At 39.6% G+C, this 22500-nt stretch overlaps 2 protein-coding genes across 3 annotated transcripts in view; one reads left to right on the forward strand and one right to left on the reverse strand.

Moving 5' to 3' along the window:
- LOC139764986 (uncharacterized) overlaps positions 1 to 2786 on the forward strand; it is a 60491-nt gene extending 57705 nt beyond the window's left edge. The window contains exons 32-35 of the mRNA XM_071692039.1: positions 360 to 530; positions 1239 to 1382; positions 1521 to 1596; positions 1985 to 2786. Of these exons, the coding sequence (XP_071548140.1) occupies positions 360 to 530; positions 1239 to 1382; positions 1521 to 1596; positions 1985 to 2194 (601 nt within the window). The 3' untranslated portion in view covers positions 2195 to 2786. The remainder of the gene's footprint in view (positions 1 to 359; positions 531 to 1238; positions 1383 to 1520; positions 1597 to 1984) is intronic.
- Positions 2787 to 4829: 2043 nt separating this feature from the next.
- Positions 4830 to 22500, reverse strand: part of LOC139765058 (aminopeptidase N-like) — a 64691-nt gene continuing 47020 nt past the window's right edge. The window contains exons 12-18 of one of the 2 annotated variants that reach the window (XM_071692148.1): positions 18275 to 18611; positions 17310 to 17452; positions 15955 to 16145; positions 11833 to 12003; positions 10725 to 10868; positions 10205 to 10277; positions 4830 to 6077 (exon numbers count right to left, since the gene is read on the reverse strand). In XM_071692148.1, coding sequence (XP_071548249.1) covers positions 6072 to 6077; positions 10205 to 10277; positions 10725 to 10868; positions 11833 to 12003; positions 15955 to 16145; positions 17310 to 17452; positions 18275 to 18611 — 1065 coding nt within the window. In that variant the 3' untranslated portion in view covers positions 4830 to 6071. Of the gene's footprint in view, positions 6078 to 6133; positions 8513 to 10204; positions 10278 to 10724; positions 10869 to 11832; positions 12004 to 15954; positions 16146 to 17309; positions 17453 to 18274; positions 18612 to 22500 lie in introns of those variants that run through there. The other variant, XM_071692147.1, reaches the window with a different exon arrangement.

Consider the following 22500-nt stretch of genomic DNA (forward strand, 5'->3'; position numbering starts at 1 on the left):
TGTGCTGTGTTGTTATCATAAAGAACTAGGCGTTTAACGACAAAGCTGCTGGCTCTCCAGATGTCTTAAGTCGATTCTGAAGTGACAACCCCAACAAGAACACAGACTTTCAATTACACCTAAAGAGCTAATGTCAGTGACTAGTTTCTTAATTGACACCAAAGTCCTTTTTCCTTTCTTTAAGGATCTTTATCTCTTATCAGCGTGGGTAGTAACCCTTATCTTCTCACCCTACCTATCAATCATCTTCATTAGTATCAACACTTACAGAACTGACTCCTATGGTAGCAATACGTGAGTGTGATAGATTTTTCTCCTGTCGCCTATGAAGAATAATGACTCTAACGTTATTTCTTCAGGATCATTTCACCTAACCTCAAATCTGTGGTGTACTGCCGGGCGTTAGCGGCGGGTGGTGAGGACGAGTGGAACTTTGCTTGGGACCAGTACCTCAAGACTAACATTGCTTCTGAGAAGTCCCAGCTCCTCAGCGCTATGGGATGCACGAAGAAGGTTTGGCTCCTCTCAAGGTACGTACCCAAGCAGAAATATTAATAGTGGTAAAGACAAAAGCAGAACTGCCTGCAGCAACAGGCGCAGCAGTAGCAGTAGCTGTAGTAGTAGTAGTAATAGAAGTAGTATGATGCTGGTTATACATTACCAGTAGCTGTAGCAAAAACAGAAAGAGTGGCAGCAATAGCAACGGTAATATTACAAGTTGTAGTAATTCAATATAAGTAAGAGTAATATAAATATTAGTGATAGTGATAGAAATATAAGTAATAGTGATAGAAATACAAAAATATAAGTAACGATACTTCAACCTTGATGATTAGTCAAATATCAATAGTTTCTAAAGTCGTATTATCTGTTGAGATTGTGAATAAAACACTTGAATATTACCTGAGTCATTCGTGAGGTTTAGAACACTTACGACAGAAGGAGATGGTGTCTGCTATTCACGAACCAAACCTGTAGTAACATTCCACCTCAGGCCACTCACTGTAGATGAACAGATTTATCTTACAAGCTTACAGTGTAGTCCAGTTATCGCAGCACAATAATGGGCTTGGCTCTTCCATGTTCGGTGTTTGCAGTGCCGTTAATGGTCATAAATGTACAAATATACAGTAGATAAATGAGGGTGGAAGCCTTCCTCACGGGTAAGGAACCCCAGTCCAGAAAAAAAGCGGTTTTCGTCATTGATTCTCTTCATGCAAATATGGTTTCATTAACAGGTACCTGGAAATAGCCTTCAGGCCTTATAGTGGGATCCGGAAACAGGACGCTGAGAGGGTCTTTGGCGCAGTGGCCGGGAACGTGGTGGGTCGACCCCTTGCTTGGGACTTCCTTAGAAACCATTGGAAGATGATCTATGACTAGTAAGTTATCCTCTTCATGATAATATATACAAGAACCTTCGTACCACTTTAGATCATCACTGAGAATCAGGAATTGCTGTAACATGCTGGTGTCGAAAAGTTAAATGTGGGAAATATAATCATAGAATTTCTCGCCAGCTTCGGAGGAAAGGCGAGATCACGTCTGATCCTATCAGCGACCGGCACCTTCAATACCAGGCAACAGCTGAAGCAGGTATGATACTGTCTCTTGCTGTGTGGATGTGTGTTGCTGCCTACTTCTGTAAACAAAGAATATCATGTATGATCGTCTGGCTCCATATGTGTGTGTGTGTGTGTGTGTGTGTTGAGTGCCATGCATGTTAAGGTGTGATTCTGTTGGGAGGATCTTTGTGTTATTAAATAGTTGTTGAGTGTTATGATTGCTAGGCCGCCGGCAAACATCCTGAGAGCATCATTTTGTGTGGGTATGCACTTTTGTTACATTTCCTTTTGAAAGAAGTAAGGATCATGTTCATGAGATGTAGTTTAAAGCGTAGCAGATTATTTGTTTGTAGAGGGTGTTGAGGAATTCCTTTTCTTGTCCAGTATACTTTAATGGTATGTCCCTCTGGCATCCGCAGATATTGGACTTCCAGGAAGAGCACCAGAGCGATCTGAATGCTGTCACTATGAAAGTGAAGCAGAGGATCGAGAGAACCAAGACCAACATCGCCTGGATGGACGATAACTACGACGTGATAATGGGGTGGCTGGACGGGCAAGGCTACACCTCCAAGCTCAACAGCTACTGGAGACAGGTGCGGGAAGTGCAGGAGGACTCACAGATGTAAGGTTTCCTGGTGTCACAGCAGAGCAGTTCGTTGAGGAGACTTTCCTCCACACAAGACAATACTGCCATTACTCAGTACAGAGTGTGTGTGTGTGTGTGTGTGTGTGTGTGTGTGTGTGTGTGTGTGTGTGTGTACTGACGTAGGAGAAGGCGACACATCTTAGCATACAGGAGATAGTATTCCTGTCTGAATATTCCACCTTCATGATGCTTTTCCGTTGTGTATCACATAGTCCAACATCGTCTCTCCCTAACTCTGGAATTATAATCCACATCATAATCTGTTTCAAATATTATTGCGTGTTGTAGTTGTTTGTTAACATGTGTGGTGAGAAGAAATATCATAGAAATATACTTTTTGTATTTCCCACATCATGATGTGGCTATCGTTGTACTTTTAAACGAAAAATGATTTATCTTAGTACTTACCCATGAATACAATGTCTTCAGTTCTTGAAGGTTCAAAAAGACGTTGAAGCCAAGAATGTTCAATTATTTCCAGGTATGAAATAGATACTAGTTCCATGTGTACCTTACTATATATGTGACAGCAGCTGTATATATGTTTTGTTGATATTACATTAAATATGTGACCCATTGGTTTTATAACCCCAGACTGGCATACCTTCCAGCTGCTTCAACCCGATTGACTTTACCTAAGCTGAAACACTCCGAACCTGGCACTAGTGGTCTATGACTACCATTCAACCTCAGTCTGATATCCCTTTGATACAACCTAAGGTTAACATTACCTCAGTTGATATAACCCCAGGATGGCATACCTCTAAGCTAATACAAGCATAGACGTACTTTACCCAGCTGATATTGCCCAGAACTGACAACCCCAGTAAAACATTGTCCAGAGTTCCTGCAATCCCAGTATGGTAACCCACCAAGCTGATACAACCACAAATTGATATTACTTCCTGCTGAAACAACCTCACTCTGACATCATTCCCAGCTGACTAGGGAAAAAATCTGAAAACACTTGAGTTCTTAGGTGGATAATTAGTTCAGGCTAGATTATCGGACAAACACACACATATGAGGGAAGTGGAAAGCAAGTAGGACTGTATCAACTTGCAAGGAAACTTAGATAGAATGCAAAGGTGATCTGAAACATTGTTGATGAACATATGTGAAGTTATAAGGATGGGACAAAGCGAAAGACGGCCTCAACATAAACTCACTTTAGCAGGAAATAAGCTTTAGGATTCTGTGTGTGAGAAGGACTTGGAAGTCAACAACGTCTCTAACCTGTCACCAGAGTACAACATTAGGAGACTGGCTAAGGAAACATATTGTCTGCTGCCGGCAAATATCAGAATGGTCTTCAAGTATATGGATTGAAAATACTTAGCAAGCTATTCATATCCTACATAAGGCCAGAACTACAATACACTTTACAGGTTTGATCACCACACCTGAAGCACAAAGAGCTCGCCGAGGAGGTCCAGATGAGGGCAACAAAGATGGTGCGTGAGTTAAGAGAGATAAGTTACAAGGAAATGCTAGAGGCTTTAGATTTACCCCCCTTAGAAGAAACGAGTAAAGAGTGACCTAATCATAATATTTAAGTTTTTAAAACATATTCATGACGTTAACAGTGAGTAGTTCATCGAGAGATGTAGGAATAGAAGAAACAGAAGACATAAAATGAAATTAAGAAACGTTAAAAGGGATGTATAGAAATACTTTTGATGTATAAAAGTGTAGTTGAATAACCAGAATGACTGGGGACTTAGGTAATGCAGGCACAACACAAAAAATTAAGCGTTTGTATGATAGAGAATGTTGAGGAGATGGAGTCTTACGAGTACAAATAGGTAATTACTCATTCCCACCCGGTGCAATACATATAGGTAATTCCATAAACATAAAGAAGTTTTGAAAACAATATTGTGAACAAGGCAGCTGTCAGTCCAAAACATTTCCATAAATCAATCAGGGATAATCGGGTTCAGTTAGAGAGGTTAAGGAATTCAGAGGCATAATTACAGAAGATAATGAAACATCACAGAAAAGGTATCAAAGGATAACACAAAAAATCTATCAGAGCAAAAGACATCGAAGCAAATGATAAGAAAAAGATATGAGGTGATAAATATCAGAGTATGGGTTATCAGACAAGAAAATAGAATAAAAGAAATCAAAACAAATGGCATGAGGGTGAAAGACACCAAGCGTAAGATATAAGCTTAAAAGACATTAGAGTATGATATATCACACTCAAGAATAGGTACTCGATTAACCAAAGGGATTGTTTATAACTAATGCCAAATAAGAACGAGTTATCTAATTTTTTAGTTTTAAAAGTTGAGATTTCCTAATGAATTCAGCTTATGAAATTAACAGAATTTTGTCGCTTGCTACACCTGTAAACCCGAGAGAAAGTCAACCTTAAAGAACCTGCCAATGTAGTTCACCTCATACAAAGGCAGGTGGCTCACATTTCCTTACCTGTAGCCTGGTCGAACCTACTGCACACATCACAGAGACACAAGACATTTGGCAGGTACACACACACACACACACACACACACACACACACACACACACACATACACACATACACACACACACTCACACACACGACCCTCGGGGTTAAAGAAATAGATGATATATTGATCTGATAATTCTATGATTGATTCTCCTCAATTTTATTGATTGAAGGACCAGTTTATACAGTTGATGGGACATCATAATACAGTACTTTGAAGACGAGTAATTACAGTCTCAAAAACTACTCACACAGTGCGATATATATATATATATATATATATATATATATATATATATATATATATATATATATATATATATATATATATATATATATATATATATATATTTCATACTATTCGCCATTTCCCGCGTTAGAGAGGTAGCGTTAAGAACAGAGGACTGGGCCTTTGAAGGAAATCCTCACTTGGCTCCCTTCTCTGTTCCTTCTTTCGGAAAATTGAAAATGAGAGGGGAGGATTTCCAGCCCCCCGCTCCCTCTACTTTTAGTCGCCTTCTACGACACGCAGGCAATACGTGGGAAGTATTCTTTCTCCCCTATCCCAGGGATATATATATATATATATATATATATATATATATATATATATATATAGATAGATAGATAGATAGATAGATAGATAGATAGATAGATAGATAGATAGATAGATAGATAGATAGATAGATAGATAGTTTGATAGATATGTGTGTGTGTGTGTGTGTGTGTGTGTGTGTGTGTGTGTGTGTGTGTGTGTGTGTGTGTTTGTGTGTTAACGGACTCCGCATTTACGTGGTTAAACCGCAAATGAAAAATCATATCTGGCGAGGTTGTATCATTGGTTATACACTCTCGTCAAAGAGTTTCTCACTCCAAAGGAGTCTTCATTTCTCTGCTGCCAGAAATGCAGCCTTGGGCTGTAGGAGGCTTAAGGAAGGTCCTCGGCAACACTTGTATTCTTTTATTGAATTTTTTTGTGGAGAAATGATAAATGAATATGGAGAGAATGGATGAGGAGAGGCTGACAGAGAGGATATATGTTTCAGAGGTGGAGGGCAAAAGGAAAAGAAAAAGAAAAAGACCAAATTAGAGATGAAATGATGAGGTGAAAAAGATTTTGAGTAATTGGGGCCTGAACATGCAGCAGGGTGAGAGGCCTGCACAGGACAGAGTGAACTGGAACCATGTGTTTTACAATCCTCGACGTGCTGTCAGCGAACTGAACCAGGGCATGTGAACTGATCGGGAGAAACCATGGGCAGGTCTATGGTGCCTGGTTGCATATAGATTGCTGTGATTTCAGTGCATTTCACATGGCAGCTAGAGAATGGATGTGAGTGAATGAGGTCTTTCTTCATGTGTTCCCAGCTCTACCTCGCTAACGCTGAAAACAGAGGACAAATTAGAAAAAAATTATACATACATATATATATATATATATATATATATATATATATATATATATATATATATATATATATATATATATATATATATATATATATATATATATATATATACAACAAATATATATGTATACACTCTAGAATACATATCATATATGGGTTGTCTGCAAACATGAACAAATTACAATCTTAGGAAAAGTAGGAACTGCAAAATTCATGGCAGCTTGTATTATCTTGGACACTGAATCTTAGAGGTCCAGGAAAGCCTGGCGTTAATTCAATTACTTCTAAGGAAATATTCTCCTACAATGAATAATATATCAACATACACGTGAAGTTTGATTCCCGTAGCTGAAATAATCTTAATTCGCATGTTAGCTTTTTTATCCAAATGAATGATATTGTTGTCTGAGATTGTACTCGAAGAGAACAAGACAATCAAAACAAGATGCAATATATATATATATATATATATATATATATATATATATATATATATATATATATATATATATATATATATATATATATATATATATATATATATATATATATATATATATATATATCACCTTCAACGTAAAAAAGTTCTATTATGTATGTGATCATTTCTAGGCTAGATGGGTCAGCTTCTAACTGACTTAACATGGAATGACTTCCAGTAGTGTGAGGAAAGACATAAGGACATTTAGCCAGTACACAGCAGCTGAACAGGTCACACATAGAGGAAAGGTCACCCTGAAGCCTTTTGCGTGTGTTCTACAGATGAACACAATTGTCTATTGGGAAACTAGTATCAGATTGTAGATGAAACAAATTTTCTGATGAGAACTGGCAGCGATGGATGCTACATGACTCCAGACTTTTGTCAAAAAAAAAGTAATCCTGTACTTGACTGCACTCTATGAGTACAGTCTGACAAGTTGTTTATTATGATACTGACAAGGCTCTAACCTCTGTTAAGAGTCTGTCAGTAAGACTAATCACAAGATAAATGTCAACGCTTACTGAACACTTCAAATGACATAGGGTTTGGTAGAGAGTCTGATGGGGAGCATATGAACCTTTCCTCTTCCATGGCAGTCAGAACACAACATCGAATGACTGACTGCTGGCGCTTCAAAAGATGGCTTTGATCACCAGTGTCTTAAGACTATCAAGACTGCTACCTGTTGGTAACACGTAGCTGCTACTTCCTGAAAGCTTTCATGATCTCATTTGTACTCTCTTTACATTAGTTACCAACTGTGTTACGACTTATCATCTTTTTGTGCGCTTTCTTCTTCTTCGTCCTTATATATCATCCTCTGTAACTCATCACGCGGGAATCGACAACTACACTGGCGGGAGAAATGTAAAATATCACAAAAAAGAAAGGATGAGAGAAACAAACACTTCCCTGGGATGTGATTCTACATAACCAGAAACTTTACTTCATCAAGACAGGCTGGTCTAGCCAGAGGTTCACCGTCTGGGTCGGTAGTTACCACCAACAAATGATTTTAGAGTCAAGTGAACCTGGAACTATTAGTTCGTAAGAGGAGCGGGCCTCATCCCAACGGCATTTCAAGATCAATATCCTAAATTTACTGGAGCTTCAAGGCCAAAAACCTGAAGGTTTATTGACATCACAAGCCAAATCCTAAACCATCGACACTTTAACATAGATGACCAGAAGACTAATGATCTTATTTCGAACTAACGAACTTGAAACCTGCAAACCATATATCTTCATGCTGCTTCTTTCAGAGCGATCAACACTCAAAGACCAGATCACCTGTACTTCAGGGGTTCTCGAACATCATTCAGTTCGTCACATTTGGAAAATTTGTCTCCGAACACCTTGACCTGTAACATGGGTCTGCCGTATACTCCCGCCGTATAGCAGACTAGATCATGACCCTCACGGAACGTTCTGGCAAAGAAAAATAATTCAACTCAGGAACTAAGAAGTACAGTAATTTCCCAACATCACATGACAAATATTTATCTTCACGTCATAATACATACAATAAGTTGATCTATTTCCAGGTTGTTTAAACAGTGGGAACATACAATTACTTTTTAACCACTGCAATAAGATTTGTGTAAATGATAATAATTATCCCTTAATGCAGAAAGTAATTAATGCTCCGTCCACTGAGGTTGGCTAGCTTGGTAGTGTTGAAGTCATGGTCAGGTAAGGAGGCGGACAACAGTTCACTTGCTGTTTTCGTAGTCGGAGTCAACCCAGGTGGGCAGGCTAGGCGTTGTTGAGTTTGGTAGAGTAGCCGTTCATGTCCAGCCAGTCGACGATCACGTCGTAGTTGGCGTTCATCCACGCAATGTTGATCTTGGTGCTCTCGATGGCTTGTTGAACAGCTCTGGTGGCGGAGCCTAAGTCCTCCAGGTGTTCTCGCCTGAACAACCTCAGCTGTTGGCACGACAGACGGACAGTCACGTGTGTTGAACTGGTGAGCACGACGGCACGACCAATGAGCACGACGGCACGACCAATGAGCACGACGGTAAGATCTTTGAGCACGACGGTACGTCCCTTGGGTATCATTGCTTAGCCAGGCCATCATAGCTCAGGCTCGTATCATTGTGATCCAAGGTCGTACCGTTGTGAATCAGGGTCGTACGTCGTTCTCAGTGAACTAAAATGATCAATGAATAAAATCTAAATTCATAAGGGTTAAAGTAGTGAATCACGTCAACAAACATTAAGATGAGCAGTAAGCCTCTCAGGGGAGCAAAAAAAAAAAAAAAAAAGAGAGAGATTTGTTCAGTTATCAATTCATTTATCATGAAAGGTAATAAATGAAAAATATCAAATCATATATTCACATAATGATATCAGTCGTGCAGATAAAAAAAAAAAAAAGCCTTCCCAGCCTTGTACACAGGTGGTTCAGTCATACTTGTACACAGGTGGTTCAGTCATACTTGTACACAGGTGGTTCAGTCATACTTGTACACAGGTGGTTCAGTCATACTTGTACACAGGTGGTTCAGTCATACTTGTACACAGGTGGTTCAGTTATACTTGCGTTATAGAAGAAAAGATTTATACGAAATTCAGTGAACCGTAGTTCTGACTGGGAAGACATACAACACTTGTAGCCTACATTATATTCAGACACACCGGGAGGATGGTAGTAGTGGACTACGTCATTCAGTTTCTTTCAGCACTTTGGCTCGTTTACTAAACTAACCTGGTATATCGAATTCATTTGCATACCAGACAGTCTTGGAATAGGCTGATGAATTTTGTTTTTTTATCTCATTATGGCTTGATAAATCCTTTAAAAGAACCTTCTTTGTTTGCTATCATATCGAGATATTCGCTACAATATTAACTTCATTTGGATTACAGTACATCAAACTATCGAAGAAATCGATCTTTGTCAAGTGGATGGCAACAACAATTTGGGTTTCAGGTTGGCCCACACCATAAGAAGGCGTGATCACGCTGGAGACCGACCATGGATGGGTGGAGACCTTAAACTTACTCACCAAATCGCTCTAGGTAAACAGAACCCGCGCTCATAACAAACCGTGTGAAGGACTATCGCAAGACCTAAGCATGTGACTGATGGTAAAATGTTAATGCTGAAACCTGTAATACCGAAACCTGTAATGCCGGCCGTTTCCATTTCCACTGGATGACTCTGGTGTACAGAAGCTCCGGTATAACTCATTCTCTGACCGGCTGGATATATACCTGATGTAGCTGATCAGAATATGGAATAGAAGTGCAAGTTGTATCTTTCTATTAAGATAGAAAGAAGACCGTACAGCGTAATGCTAAACAGGTTTAATATACCATATTAACATCGGAAACCAGTAAATACTACTTCTAAAAGGGACTCAAAGACGTCCCTCTGCCATCTGACTGGTCTGCTGAAGACAAGGTGAGTAAGACTGCCTATGTTACCTGAGAAAAGAAACTAGAAAAGGAAATTAAAAGAAATACAAACAGGACAGACAACTGGGTACTAACGAGGATGTTCGTGACGGCAGAAGAGATCAGAGAGAGAACTTAGTGTGAGAGTCTAAGATCTGAGGGTGCACGACATAAGATATGGATCATCCTCTTCTAAACTGTGGAGGAGAGACTCACCTCCTTGAGTTGTTGTACAGTGTTGAAGTTGTTGATGGCGGACTTAATGACACGGGACTTGGCCTTTCCGTAACTGGAACACAGAGCAACACACGAGTCAATTAACTCCCTTAATAAGAGAACTTCAGGAAGGATATCAGCACTTCAGATCACCATCGCTGGGAAAAAATGTCAAATTGATTGTTCCTACAGCAGCGAGGCCTGTCGACCTGTTGATAAAGAAGGCACCATATTGATTGTACTCACAACCTGCTGGTGATGGAGGCACCATACTGATGTACTCACAACCTGCTGGTGATGGAGGCACCATACTGATGTACTCACAACCTGTTGGTGATGGAGGCACCATACTGATGTACTCACAACCTGTTGATGATGGAGGCACCATACTGATTGTACTCACAACCTGCTGGTGATGGAGGCATTATACTGATGTACTCACAACCTGCTGGTGATGGAGGCACCATACTGATGTACTCACAGCCTGCTGGTGATGGAGGCATTATACTGATGTACTCACAACTCAAAGATATTGTCCCACTGGTCCTGCAGATATGTCCATGCCAGGGAGCGTCCCACCTCGTTCCTGGCTACGGCCCCGAACACCCTGAAGGCATCCTGCTTCCTGATGCCGCTAGAGGGGGTGAAGGCCATCTCCAGGTACCTGAGGGAGAAACAAAGGTTAATCAACCTTATCATCATCATCATCATCATCATCATCGTCATCATCATCATCATCATCAGAGGGAGCAAGACAATCCTTCATGTAAAAGTCTTACTGTAAGAAGAAACTGACAAATATTTACTACGTCATCCAGCAGAGGCCATCTTGATTCTTCACTTTTTATTGCTTATCGGTTCCGATCACTGAAAAAAATCCTATTCGATTCGAAATCTGAACGGAAACATAAAGAAGGTTAAAAATAGAGAAAATAAAGGGAAAAATTATCTAAGATTGTGGAGGAATGGGCAAAACTGACTTTTGAAAAGGGGGATATTAGCAGGTGCTGCGGGAGAGGTGAGGAGGGGTCATGCTGAGTCGCGCAGGAAACCCAACCATAGTAATACTTGTGGCCAGACGGTGCGTGTCAGATACACTGTATCAGTAGGAGAATGTCGTGGTGATTATTACGTATCCTGACGTAACATAACAAGAAACAGCTGCAAGTTGACCTCAGTTAGAAACATATCATTCCTCAATGGTGATTCTTCTACATCTCTTGCTCTAAAAATCCTGAAGTCATTAGTTACAAAATAATCTTTCATCTGTTTCCCCATCGTTATTGTGTAGGGTGCTGTTGACAGATTGTACAGGAGCACCTATATGCTCCAGTCTCGGCCATAAGTGACGCATATTGAAGTATCTACGAATTTTGGAAGAAGTGAAAAACCTATCTTTGACGATGTGCCAGGTCATAGTTGTTCTAGGGAAAGAAGTAGGTATCAAACCAGCCCACCCCTGAACTGTCCTAGGGATACAGAGAGTTGAGTATATGAAATGTGCGTGTGAGGATGTCTACAGCTGATCATGTTACCATACTTAACCATCCCTGGAATCTGTGTCTCACTGAAAAGCAAAACCAACAATACAGAAAGTGAGCGCCAAAGAGGAGCTGCGTGATACACACCGAGACAAAATCCAGATGTGCTTGGTACATCCCATGGCTGAGAGGAGCCTGTTCTTCTCGGCGGCCACGTTAGACTTAAGGTACTGACCCCAAGCGAAGTTCCACTCCCTCTCCCCACCAACAGCGATGGCGTGGCAGTACACCGTCGATTTAAGGTTCGGAGAGATGATGCTGGAGGAAAACGTAGAATGGTTTTAGACAGCAGAAACTGAATTTCTAATCCTAGAGTTTACATAAAATATATATAAATATATATATATATATATATATATATATATATATATATATATATATATATATATATATATATATATATATATATATATATATATATATATATATATGTATATATATATATATATATATATATATATATATATATATATATATATATATATGGTAAATTATATGGGAGGGTATTGATTGAGAGGGTGAAGGCATGTACAGAGCATCAGATTGGGGAAGAGCAGTGTGGTTTCAGAAGTGGTAGAGGATGTGTGGATCAGGTGTTTGCTTTGAAGAATGTATGTGAGAAATACTTAGAAAAGCAAATGGATTTGTATGTAGCATTTATGGATCTGGAGAAGGCATATGATAGAGTTGATAGAGATGCTCTGTGGAAGGTATTAAGAATATATGGTGTGGGAGGCAAGTTGTTAGAAGCAGTGAAAAGTTTTTATCGAGGATGTAAGGCATGTGTACGTGTAGGAAGAGAGGAAAGTGATTGATTCTCAGTGAATATAGGTTTGCGGCAGGGGTGTGTGATGTCTCCATGGTTGTTTAATTTGTTTATGGATGGGGTTGTTAGGGAGGTAAATGCAAGAGTTTTGGAAAGAGGGGCAAGTATGCAGTCTGTTGGGGATGAGAGAGCTTGGGAAGTGAGTCAGTTGTTGTTCGCTGATGATACAGCGCTGGTGGCTGATTCATGTGAGAAACTGCAGAAGCTGGTGACTGAGTTTGGTAAAGTGTGTGGAAGAAGAAAGTTAAGAGTAAATGTGAATAAGAGCAAGGTTATTAGGTACAGTAGGGTTGAGGGTCAAGTCAATTGGGAGGTGAGTTTGAATGGAGAAAAACTGGAGGAAGTGAAGTGTTTTAGATATCTGGGAGTGGATCTGGCAGCGGATGGAACCATGGAAGCGGAAGTGGATCATAGGGTGGGGGAGGGGGCGAAAATTCTGGGGGCCTTGAAGAATGTGTGGAAGTCGAGAACATTATCTCGGAAAGCAAAAATGGGTATGTTTGAAGGAATAGTGGTTCCAACAATGTTGTATGGTTGCGAGGCGTGGGCTATGGATAGAGTTGTGCGCAGGAGGATGGATGTGCTGGAAATGAGATGTTTGAGGACAATGTGTGGTGTGAGGTGGTTTGATCGAGTAAGTAACGTAAGGGTAAGAGAGATGTGTGGAAATAAAAAGAGCGTGGTTGAGAGAGCAGAAGAGGGTGTTTTGAAGTGGTTTGGGCACATGGAGAGGATGAGTGAGGAAAGATTGACCAAGAGGGTATATGTGTCGGAGGTGGAGGGAGCAAGGAGAAGAGGGAGACCAAATTGGAGGTGGAAAGATGGAGTGAAAAAGATTTTGTGTGATCGGGGCCTGAACATGCAGGAGGGTGAAAGGAGGGCAAGGAATAGAGTGAATTGGAGCGATGTGGTATACCGGGGTTGACGTGCTGTCAGTGGATTGAATCAAGGCATGTGAAGCGTCTGGGGTAAACCATGGAAAGCTGTGTAGGTATGTATATTTGCGTGTGTGGACGTATGTATATACATGTGTATGGGGGGGGGGGCCATTTTTTTCGTCTGTTTCCTTGCGCTACCTCGCAAACGCGGGAGACAGCGACAAAGTATAAAAAAAAAAAAATATATATATATATATATATATATATATATATATATATATATATATATATATATATGATGATAGAGTGGCAGATATAGACAAAGCAAAAAAAAAAATATATATATATATATATATATATATATATATATATATATATATATATATATATATATATATATATATATATATATATTTTCTCTTTTTTTTTTGCTTTGTCGCTGTCTCCCGCGTTTGCGAGGTAGCGCAAGGAAACAGACGAAAGAAATGGCCCAACCCACCCCTATACACATGTATATACATACGTCCATACACGCAAATATACATACCTACACAGCTTTCCATGGTTTACCCCAGACGCTTCACATGCCCTGATTCAATCCACTGACAGCACGTCAACCCCGGTATACCACATCGATCCAATTCACTCTATTCCTTGCCCTCCTTTCACCCTCCTGCATGTTCAGGCCCCGATCACACAAAATCTTTTTCACTCCATCTTTCCACCTCCAATTTGGTCTCCCACTTCTCGTTCCCTCCACCTCCGACACATATATCCTCTTGGTCAATCTTTCCTCACTCATTCTCTCCATGTGCCCAAACCATTTCAAAACACCCTCTTCTGCTCTCTCAACCACGCTCTTTTTATTTCCACACATCTCCCTTACCCTTACATTACTTACTCGATCAAACCACCTCACACCACATATTGTCCTCAAAGATCTTATTTCCAGCACATCCACCCTCCTGCGCGCAACTCTATCCACAGCCCACGTCTCGCAACCATATAACATTGTTGGAACCACTATTCCTTCAAACATACCCATTTTTGCTTTCTGAGATAATGTTCTCGACTTCCAAACATTCTTCAAGGCTCCCAGAATTTTCGCCCCCTCCCCCACCCTATGATTCACTTCCGCTTCCATGGTTCCATCCGCTGCCAAATCCACTCCCAGATATCTAAAACATTTCACTTCCTCCAGTTTTGCTCCATTCAAACTTACCTCCCAATTGACTTGACCCTCAACCCTACTGTACCTAATAACCTTGCTCTTATTCACATTTACTCTTAACTTTCTTCTTTCACACACTTTACCAAACTCAGTCACCAGCTTCTGCAGTTTCTCACATGAATCAGTCACCAGCTTCTGCAGTTTCTCACATGAATCAGCCACCAGCGCTGTATCATCAGCGAACAACAACTGACTCACTTCCCAAGCTCTCTCATCCCCAACAGACTGCATACTTGCCCCTCTTTCCAAAACTCTTGCATTCACCACCCTAACAACCCCATCCATAAACAAATTAAACAACCATGGAGACATCACACACCCCTGCCGCAAACCTACATTCACTGAGAACCAATCACTTTCCTCTCTTCCTACACGTACACATGCCTTACATCCTCGATAAAAACTTTTCACTGCTTCTAACAACTTGCCTCCCACACCATATATTCTTAGTACCTTCCACAGAGCATCTCTATCAACTCTATCATTTGCCTCCTCCAGATCCATAAATGCTACATACAAATCCATTTGTTTTTCCAAGTATTTCTCACATACATTCCTCAAAACAAACACCTGATCCACACATCCTCTACCACTTCTGAAACCACACTGCTCTTCCCCAATCTGATGCTCTGTACATGCCTTCACCCTCTCAATCAATACATTCCCATATAATTTACCAGAAATACTCAACAAACTTATACCTCTGTAATTTGAGCACTCACTCTTATCCCCTTTGCCTTTGTACAATATATATATATATATATATATATATATATATATATATATATATATATATATATATATATATATATATATATATATATATATATATATATATATATATATATATATATATATATATATATATATATATATATATATATATATATATATATATATATATATATGCAACAATCACCACTGGAAAGAGAAAATAAAACGGTGAGTACTTTCGTCCATTATACAACCAAGCTAGAGTGGGGGAGATACATTGTTGTTTGAGATTATACCTCCCTACAACTCAGGAGGAGCGGGCTATATGCTCTAGGACGGCCCGCCGGTGGTGAGGGACCTAAGCACTGGGGCTAGGGGGTCGCCTAGGGGGTTGGGTATGAGTAGCGCTGTCATTGTCGTCTGGATCTGTTGTTGTTAAGAGTTGTGAATAAATCTGTGCTTGTTATAAGAAGGGTTTAAGCTGTATATGTTGTTATCAAAGGTTGTAGATGCGTTTATATCTCTTGTTATCAAGATTTGTCGATGTAGTTAAGACCTGCCTGCTGTTATCTGGGTTGCTCATCCAGTGGTTGTAGAAGGAGGCGGCCTTGTAGAGACAGTCTGGATGGTCCAGCTCGCAGGCCCACGAGAGGGCCTTCTGCCGCTTGTACTGGTCCAGGAGCGGGTCGCTGACACTGTCCTCGAACCCCACTGAGTCATATAGCGGCACCAGGATGTCCAGCAGGTAGTTCTGTAGGAGAGAGAAGCCTGGATCATGAAGAACCTCGAACCTTCATCTCAGACCTTCCAACTTATGAGAACGTTTGTTGGATGAGCTTCAGGACCCCATACTAGTCTGAATGCTAGGATCTTAAAGATTTATTGAAGTGCCTCATTTTTATGGAATATATGACTCTGTAATACAGTATAGGCTAGAATAGCAAGATATAGAACTAAGTTTTGTACGTGGACGGATCCATCAATTGGGTGTATACTGGAAAAGACGTATCCTTGATGGGATGTGGAGGAAGCATCACAACCTACAGCAAGTCTCTCTTCCGTATTTTCTCTAGTGTTCTGATTCATTCGATAGAAAGTATTCGCTATTACTCTATTTCGTTTGATCGGTTCAGATGAATTTTTGTCGCAGTTTTATTCTTTTCATTAAATAAATTGATTTTTCGCCATTAGTTCTGTTTGTCTGATCAATTGTAATGGGTGTTTGTTGCCAGTTTTATTCATGTAATATATCAGTCTTTATCAGTCATATTAATTTCGTTACTTATAATTATTTATCGTTACTAGTTTTATTTAAGTGATCGATCATAACAGGTTTATGCTATCAATAATCTCATTACACAAATGATGTTTTGTAATTTATAAGGTATAAACTAGTGATTCTTCCCTCATGACCTTATGATAAGCAGGGACTTGAGCTATACCCTGAGGAAACAGTGAAATGACCTGATAATGAGGAAGGCTTGAATCATGCCTTAGGTGTAAGGTAAAATAATTGAGAAGAGGTTGTAAACTGATCAAACTTTGCCTGTGACAGCCACAATAGAATGATAAGGAAACTGTTTTTGTCCTAAATTTGCCATCGTCTAGTTTAGGGAAACTAACAAAATGTTCCTTGAGTCGAGCACAGCGACTAGGAAAGACTTCTGTACACAAGAATGAAAAGGAATTCAAACAGCAACAGACAAACCAGTTGAGCCATTTCGAGGCTGTTTGTGATGGTGGAAGAAACATTACAGTGGATGAGACTGCTCCTTCATGTGAGTTTAGAATAATCAATAAAACGCTTTCCTGGCTAAGGCCAACAGAGGCTCCTTGCCTAGAGAACCTCGTCACGTCAACTTGAGCATGAAAAATGTCTATCTTGACACGATTCAACAGAAAATGGATACCTTACCTTCAGAGCGCCATAACCTCCTGAGCGGGCAAACATGCCCTTCAGGTAAGACAAGTTGTTAATGGCAGCAGCCCAAGGAACGTACTCTGTTTCCTCAACCAGGTAGTTGTACACTCCCAGGGCAGTATCGTACATCAGCTGACCTGCACGAGAGAGTTCATGCATCATCGTAGATTGCGTCAGTAGTCGTGTGTAAGTACGTCCGGGTGGAGTAAACATATTTTGTTACAATGTTTACCTTGAGTAGACTGTTCGCACTTTTAGGCAAACTTCAAAATTAAGGTTGACTGCATGTATGTTACTTCAGAATTTACGAAATTTACGGACTTTAAGGCAGATTGCACCAGCTTCATGGTAAACCTAAAGAACTTTTACAATCATCAGCAAGACTAGGGAAAAGATCAAATATATGAGTAGAGTCACTTAGTGAGATGTACAAACATTTAAGGTAGAAAGAACAGCTGTTATAACAGTATCCCCACTGCCGCTTAGCCTACTTATATTGTACTAACGTTACATGTCATATTTTTGAAGCTAAATGCTGTAAACTGAGAGTCGTTCATTATAACGATAAGGTCCAGGATAATGATCACTGACCAATGAGTTATCACCTAATCATGCTAACCAGTAACTTTTATCTACTATATCCATTTCTACATCAGACATCTAAGGCCTCTATAAACTCTATCGAAAGGTATGATTCCTTGATCCCGTGTGAAAGCAGACTGTAGAATGTTATACAAGGACACCACCATATAAACCTCTACAGTGCGCTTGTTAGTGTTGCGACCCATGACTCTCAGGAACCGGGGTTCGAGTCCCGGAAAGGACAAACGGTTCACAGATAACGCAGCTGTCCATACTTCCCGGTAGAACTGGTCGATAAATGAGTACCTGATGTAACCTGGGGTGTGAATATGTATATGTATATGTATATGCACAAGGTTAGGAGAAGGCAAACCCACCAGCTTTGGCTAGGTTCATGGCGTCGTCGATAATCTGGGCTCTGTTGATAGTGCTGATGACCCGATGGTTGGTGAAGAGTTGATGGATGAGCAGCTCCCAGTTATGGTCATCATAGTTGACCCTGTAGTAGCCCGTCTCTTGCAGGTTGAAGATGACCCACTGTTCCTTACTGGGCAGGGACGGGATGGTGAGCTGTGCCTCCGAGTCCTTCATCCACACTTGGGCCTGAGTGTTGTTGAAGTTGGGGTCGTCCTCGGTGGTGTACGTCAGGGGAACCCACCACCTGTACTCGTGAGTGTCATCCGAGTTTTCTTCTTTAACCAACAGGAACCGCTCCTGTTAAGACGAAAAATGTAAACACCCGATGCAGAAATATTATTCATTGTCTGAATTCTTTCCCGTATCGAATGTATCATAAAAATTTGTGAGTTATCTTTTCCATGAGGAAGCTGGGAAGAAAACTGGAATCTCTGTGACTCCCCGGCATACTGGCTTTCAATGCGGCTAATCATCTAACGAGTCACTTGGTCCACTTCAGTTTCGTGAGTATGTGTAATAGCTGTTAAGGCACCTATTGACTGTTTGTTCTGATACTATGATACAACGATCGTCAACAATGACTGGCATCAGTATGTAAATGAGTTAAGACTGATATGGTTTAGAATGAAAAAAAAAAAAAAGACGAGGGTGATTATGAATGCTTTGTACCTCGTAATAAAAGGAGTGAAGGAGTGAAGAACAAAGGAGTGCTTTTAGGAGTTTGAGTGCTTTGGCGGTTTTGATGTAATGGATCGATTCTTGGTGCCACGGGATCTAATTGCAAAAGTGGGTAATGTGGCAATTGACGGTATAATTGTGGGGAGGTATAGTAGCCTGTGTAAATGAAAATGGGGAGCTTGTCGAACTGTGTGCTGAAAGAGGGATGGAGATCGGAAAAACGTATTTACAAAAAGGTGCCTACGTAAGTGTAGACGGGTGAGTGTGGCAGGCGTTAAACGGGCATTTTTGAATTGCTTCTTTGTTGACATGCAAAGGAGAGAGGATTGGAGAAGATTGAGGAGACATATGGAATGTTTGATCTTTTTATCATTATCTGACGAAAATATGTATAAATTTTTGTAGTTGTACTAAGGATACAGTGGTGAACGTGATTAAGCTTCGAGGACTATATAGAGAAATACCAAGAGGAACTGAGTGAAGAGTGGCATGATATGACAATGAGTGAAAAAAGAGGAGAGGGAGAGGAATAGAAGGTATTTAGGGAAGCTGTTCTTGGGGTAAGTGGGTTGCCATAGTAGAGATTTGAAGTTATAAGAAAGGGTAGTGTGTGATGGAATGAGGAAGACAAATTGCCATTGAAAAAAAGATAAAAGGAAGACACGTATGAGTGGTACTTCCAAGGAAGGAGTGTTAGCAATTAGGATGAATATAAAGGAAAATGGGGAAGATCAAGATTAAGGTTTGAGAGTTGAGGAAAAAAGCCCATGAGAGATGAGAGGATATCCGTGAACTTCAAAGAGAATTAGAAAATGTTTTATGGGGTGAACTGTGGGAGAACAAAAAACAAACGGGAGTGACAGCGTGGAATGCAGCAGGGAAGGTGGCAAGCGACAAAGAAGGATTGAAAAGGGGATAGAGTGAGTATCATCAAGGACTGTTGAATGTTAGATGACGGGATCATGTAATTAGCGTGTTGGACCAAGTGATATGCCGAGTGAAAGGTGAGGTTTATAGTGAATAGATTGGATGTAGTTAAAGCCTTTTAAATGACGAAATGTGGCAAAGCGACAGGAATGGCTGGTACTTCAGGTGGCTTCCTGAAGAGAGTGATTGACGGCGTTGTTGGTCAGTTGGGCTATTCACCCTTTGTATGACTCAAGGTTCGGTGCATAAGCACTGGTAAAATCCATGTACATAAATACGTTGGCAATACTGGTGAATACTTGGTTTCATTGTACTTGAGTAATCCAGGTGAGATATATGTGATAATGGTGTCTAGGAGTTTGGTGGCATACACAGAATATTTGACTGAGGATAAGGAATGTGGTTTCATGAGAGTAAGAAGGTATGTGGACTGGATATCTTGTTTTAAAGAGTTTTAGTGAATAGTTTTTAACGAGAATTAAGTGTATGTAGAATGTGTGGATCTGGAGGAAGCGTATGTCAGGGTTGACAGGAATGTCATCTAGAAGGCGGTACGAATATTTAGAATAAACGAAAAGTTACGAAGTACAATGAAGAGTTTTCCCTCGGAGATTTAGATGCCTGAGAGCAAAAAGAGAGAGGGATGGTTCCTGGTGAACACCTCTCAAGATATGGAAGAATGGAACGAAGACTTTAGAATATAGAGGGTCAGGAGGGAGAGACGTGTGTATGTGGTCGTTGGAGGAAATGGCTCCCTGTAGTTAGTACATGATGTTCTGTGAACAGACTCAACCATGACATATGAGGAGTCAGGTAAATCATGGAATAGTCTGCCGGGCTTGGTGGTAGGTGGTAGTTTCAGCACATCATACCTGACAACCACGGACTAAATGTAAACAAATGAGGCAAGTAATTGTGTCATCTTAACACATCTTCTCCAGGAAGAAAGATTCAGTAAGGTATCATGGATATGTCACCATTGTAATTGAAATCATCACCAATATCATTATCATCACATAGATTACTATCAGTATTATTACCATCACCATTATTATGATAGCTATCATTATTTTCATCATAATTATTATTAGTAGTAGTATTATCATTATTATTATTATTATCATGACTTTCATTATTATCATTATCATTATTATTATCATTATTATTATTATTATTATTATTATTATTATTATTATTATTATTATTATCATTATTATTATCCTTTTTTTTTTTTTTTTTTTCATACTATTCGCTTCACATGCCTTGATTCAATCCACTGACAGCACGTCAACCCCGGTATACCACATCGCTCCAATTCACTCTATTCCTTGCCCTCCTTTCACCCTCCTGCATGTTCAGGCCCCGATCACACAAAATCTTTTTCACTCCATCTTTCCACCTCAATTTGGTCTCCCTCTTCTCCTCGTTCCCTCCACCTCCGACACATATATCCTCTTGGTCAATCTTTCCTCACTCATTCTCTCCATGTGCCCAAACCATTTCAAAACACCCTCTTCTGCTCTCTCAACCACGCTCTTTTTATTTCCACACATCTCTCTTACCCTTACGTTACTCACTCGATCAAACCACCTCACACCACATATTGTCCTCAAACATCTCATTTCCAGCACATCCATCCTCCTGCGCACAACTCTATCCATAGCCCACGCCTCGCAACCATACAACATTGTTGGAACCACTATTCCTTCAAACATACCCATTTTTGCTTTCCGAGATAATGTTCTCGACTTCCACACATTCTTCAAGGCTCCCAGAATGTTCGCCCCCTCCCCCACCCTATGATCCACTTCCGCTTCCATGGTTCCATTATTATTATTATCATTACTATCATCATTATTATTACTATTATTATTATCATGATTATTATTATTATTATTATTATTATTATTATTATTATTATTATTATTATTATTATTATTGTTATTATTATTATTATTATTATTATTATTATTATTATTATTATTATTATTATAATTATCATTATTATTATTATTATCATTATCATTATTATTATTATTATTATTATTATTATTATTATTATTATTATTATTATTATAATAATCATTATTATTGTTATAATTATTATTATCATTATTATTCTTATTATTATTATTATCATTATTATTCTTATTATTATTATTATCATTATTATCATTGTTATTATTATTATTATTATTATTATTATTATTATTATTATTATTATTATTATCACTATCATCATTTTGCTTTGTCGCTGTCTCCCGCGTTAGCGAGGTAGCGCAAGGAAACAGACGAAAGAATGGCCCAACCCTCCCACATACACATGTATATACATACACGTCGACACACGCAAATATACATACCTATACATCTCAACGTATACATATATATATACACACACACAGACATATACATATACACACATGTACATAATTCATACTGTCTGCCTTTATTCATTTCCATCGCCACCTGGCGACACATGAAATAAAATCCCCTCCCCCCTCATGTGTGCGAGGTAGCGCTAGGAAAAGACAACAAAGGCCCCATTCGTTCACACTCATTCTCTAGCTGTCATGTCATA

Source organism: Panulirus ornatus, chromosome 52 (assembly GCF_036320965.1).
Source record: "Panulirus ornatus isolate Po-2019 chromosome 52, ASM3632096v1, whole genome shotgun sequence".
NCBI classification, from domain to species: domain Eukaryota; kingdom Metazoa; phylum Arthropoda; class Malacostraca; order Decapoda; family Palinuridae; genus Panulirus; species Panulirus ornatus.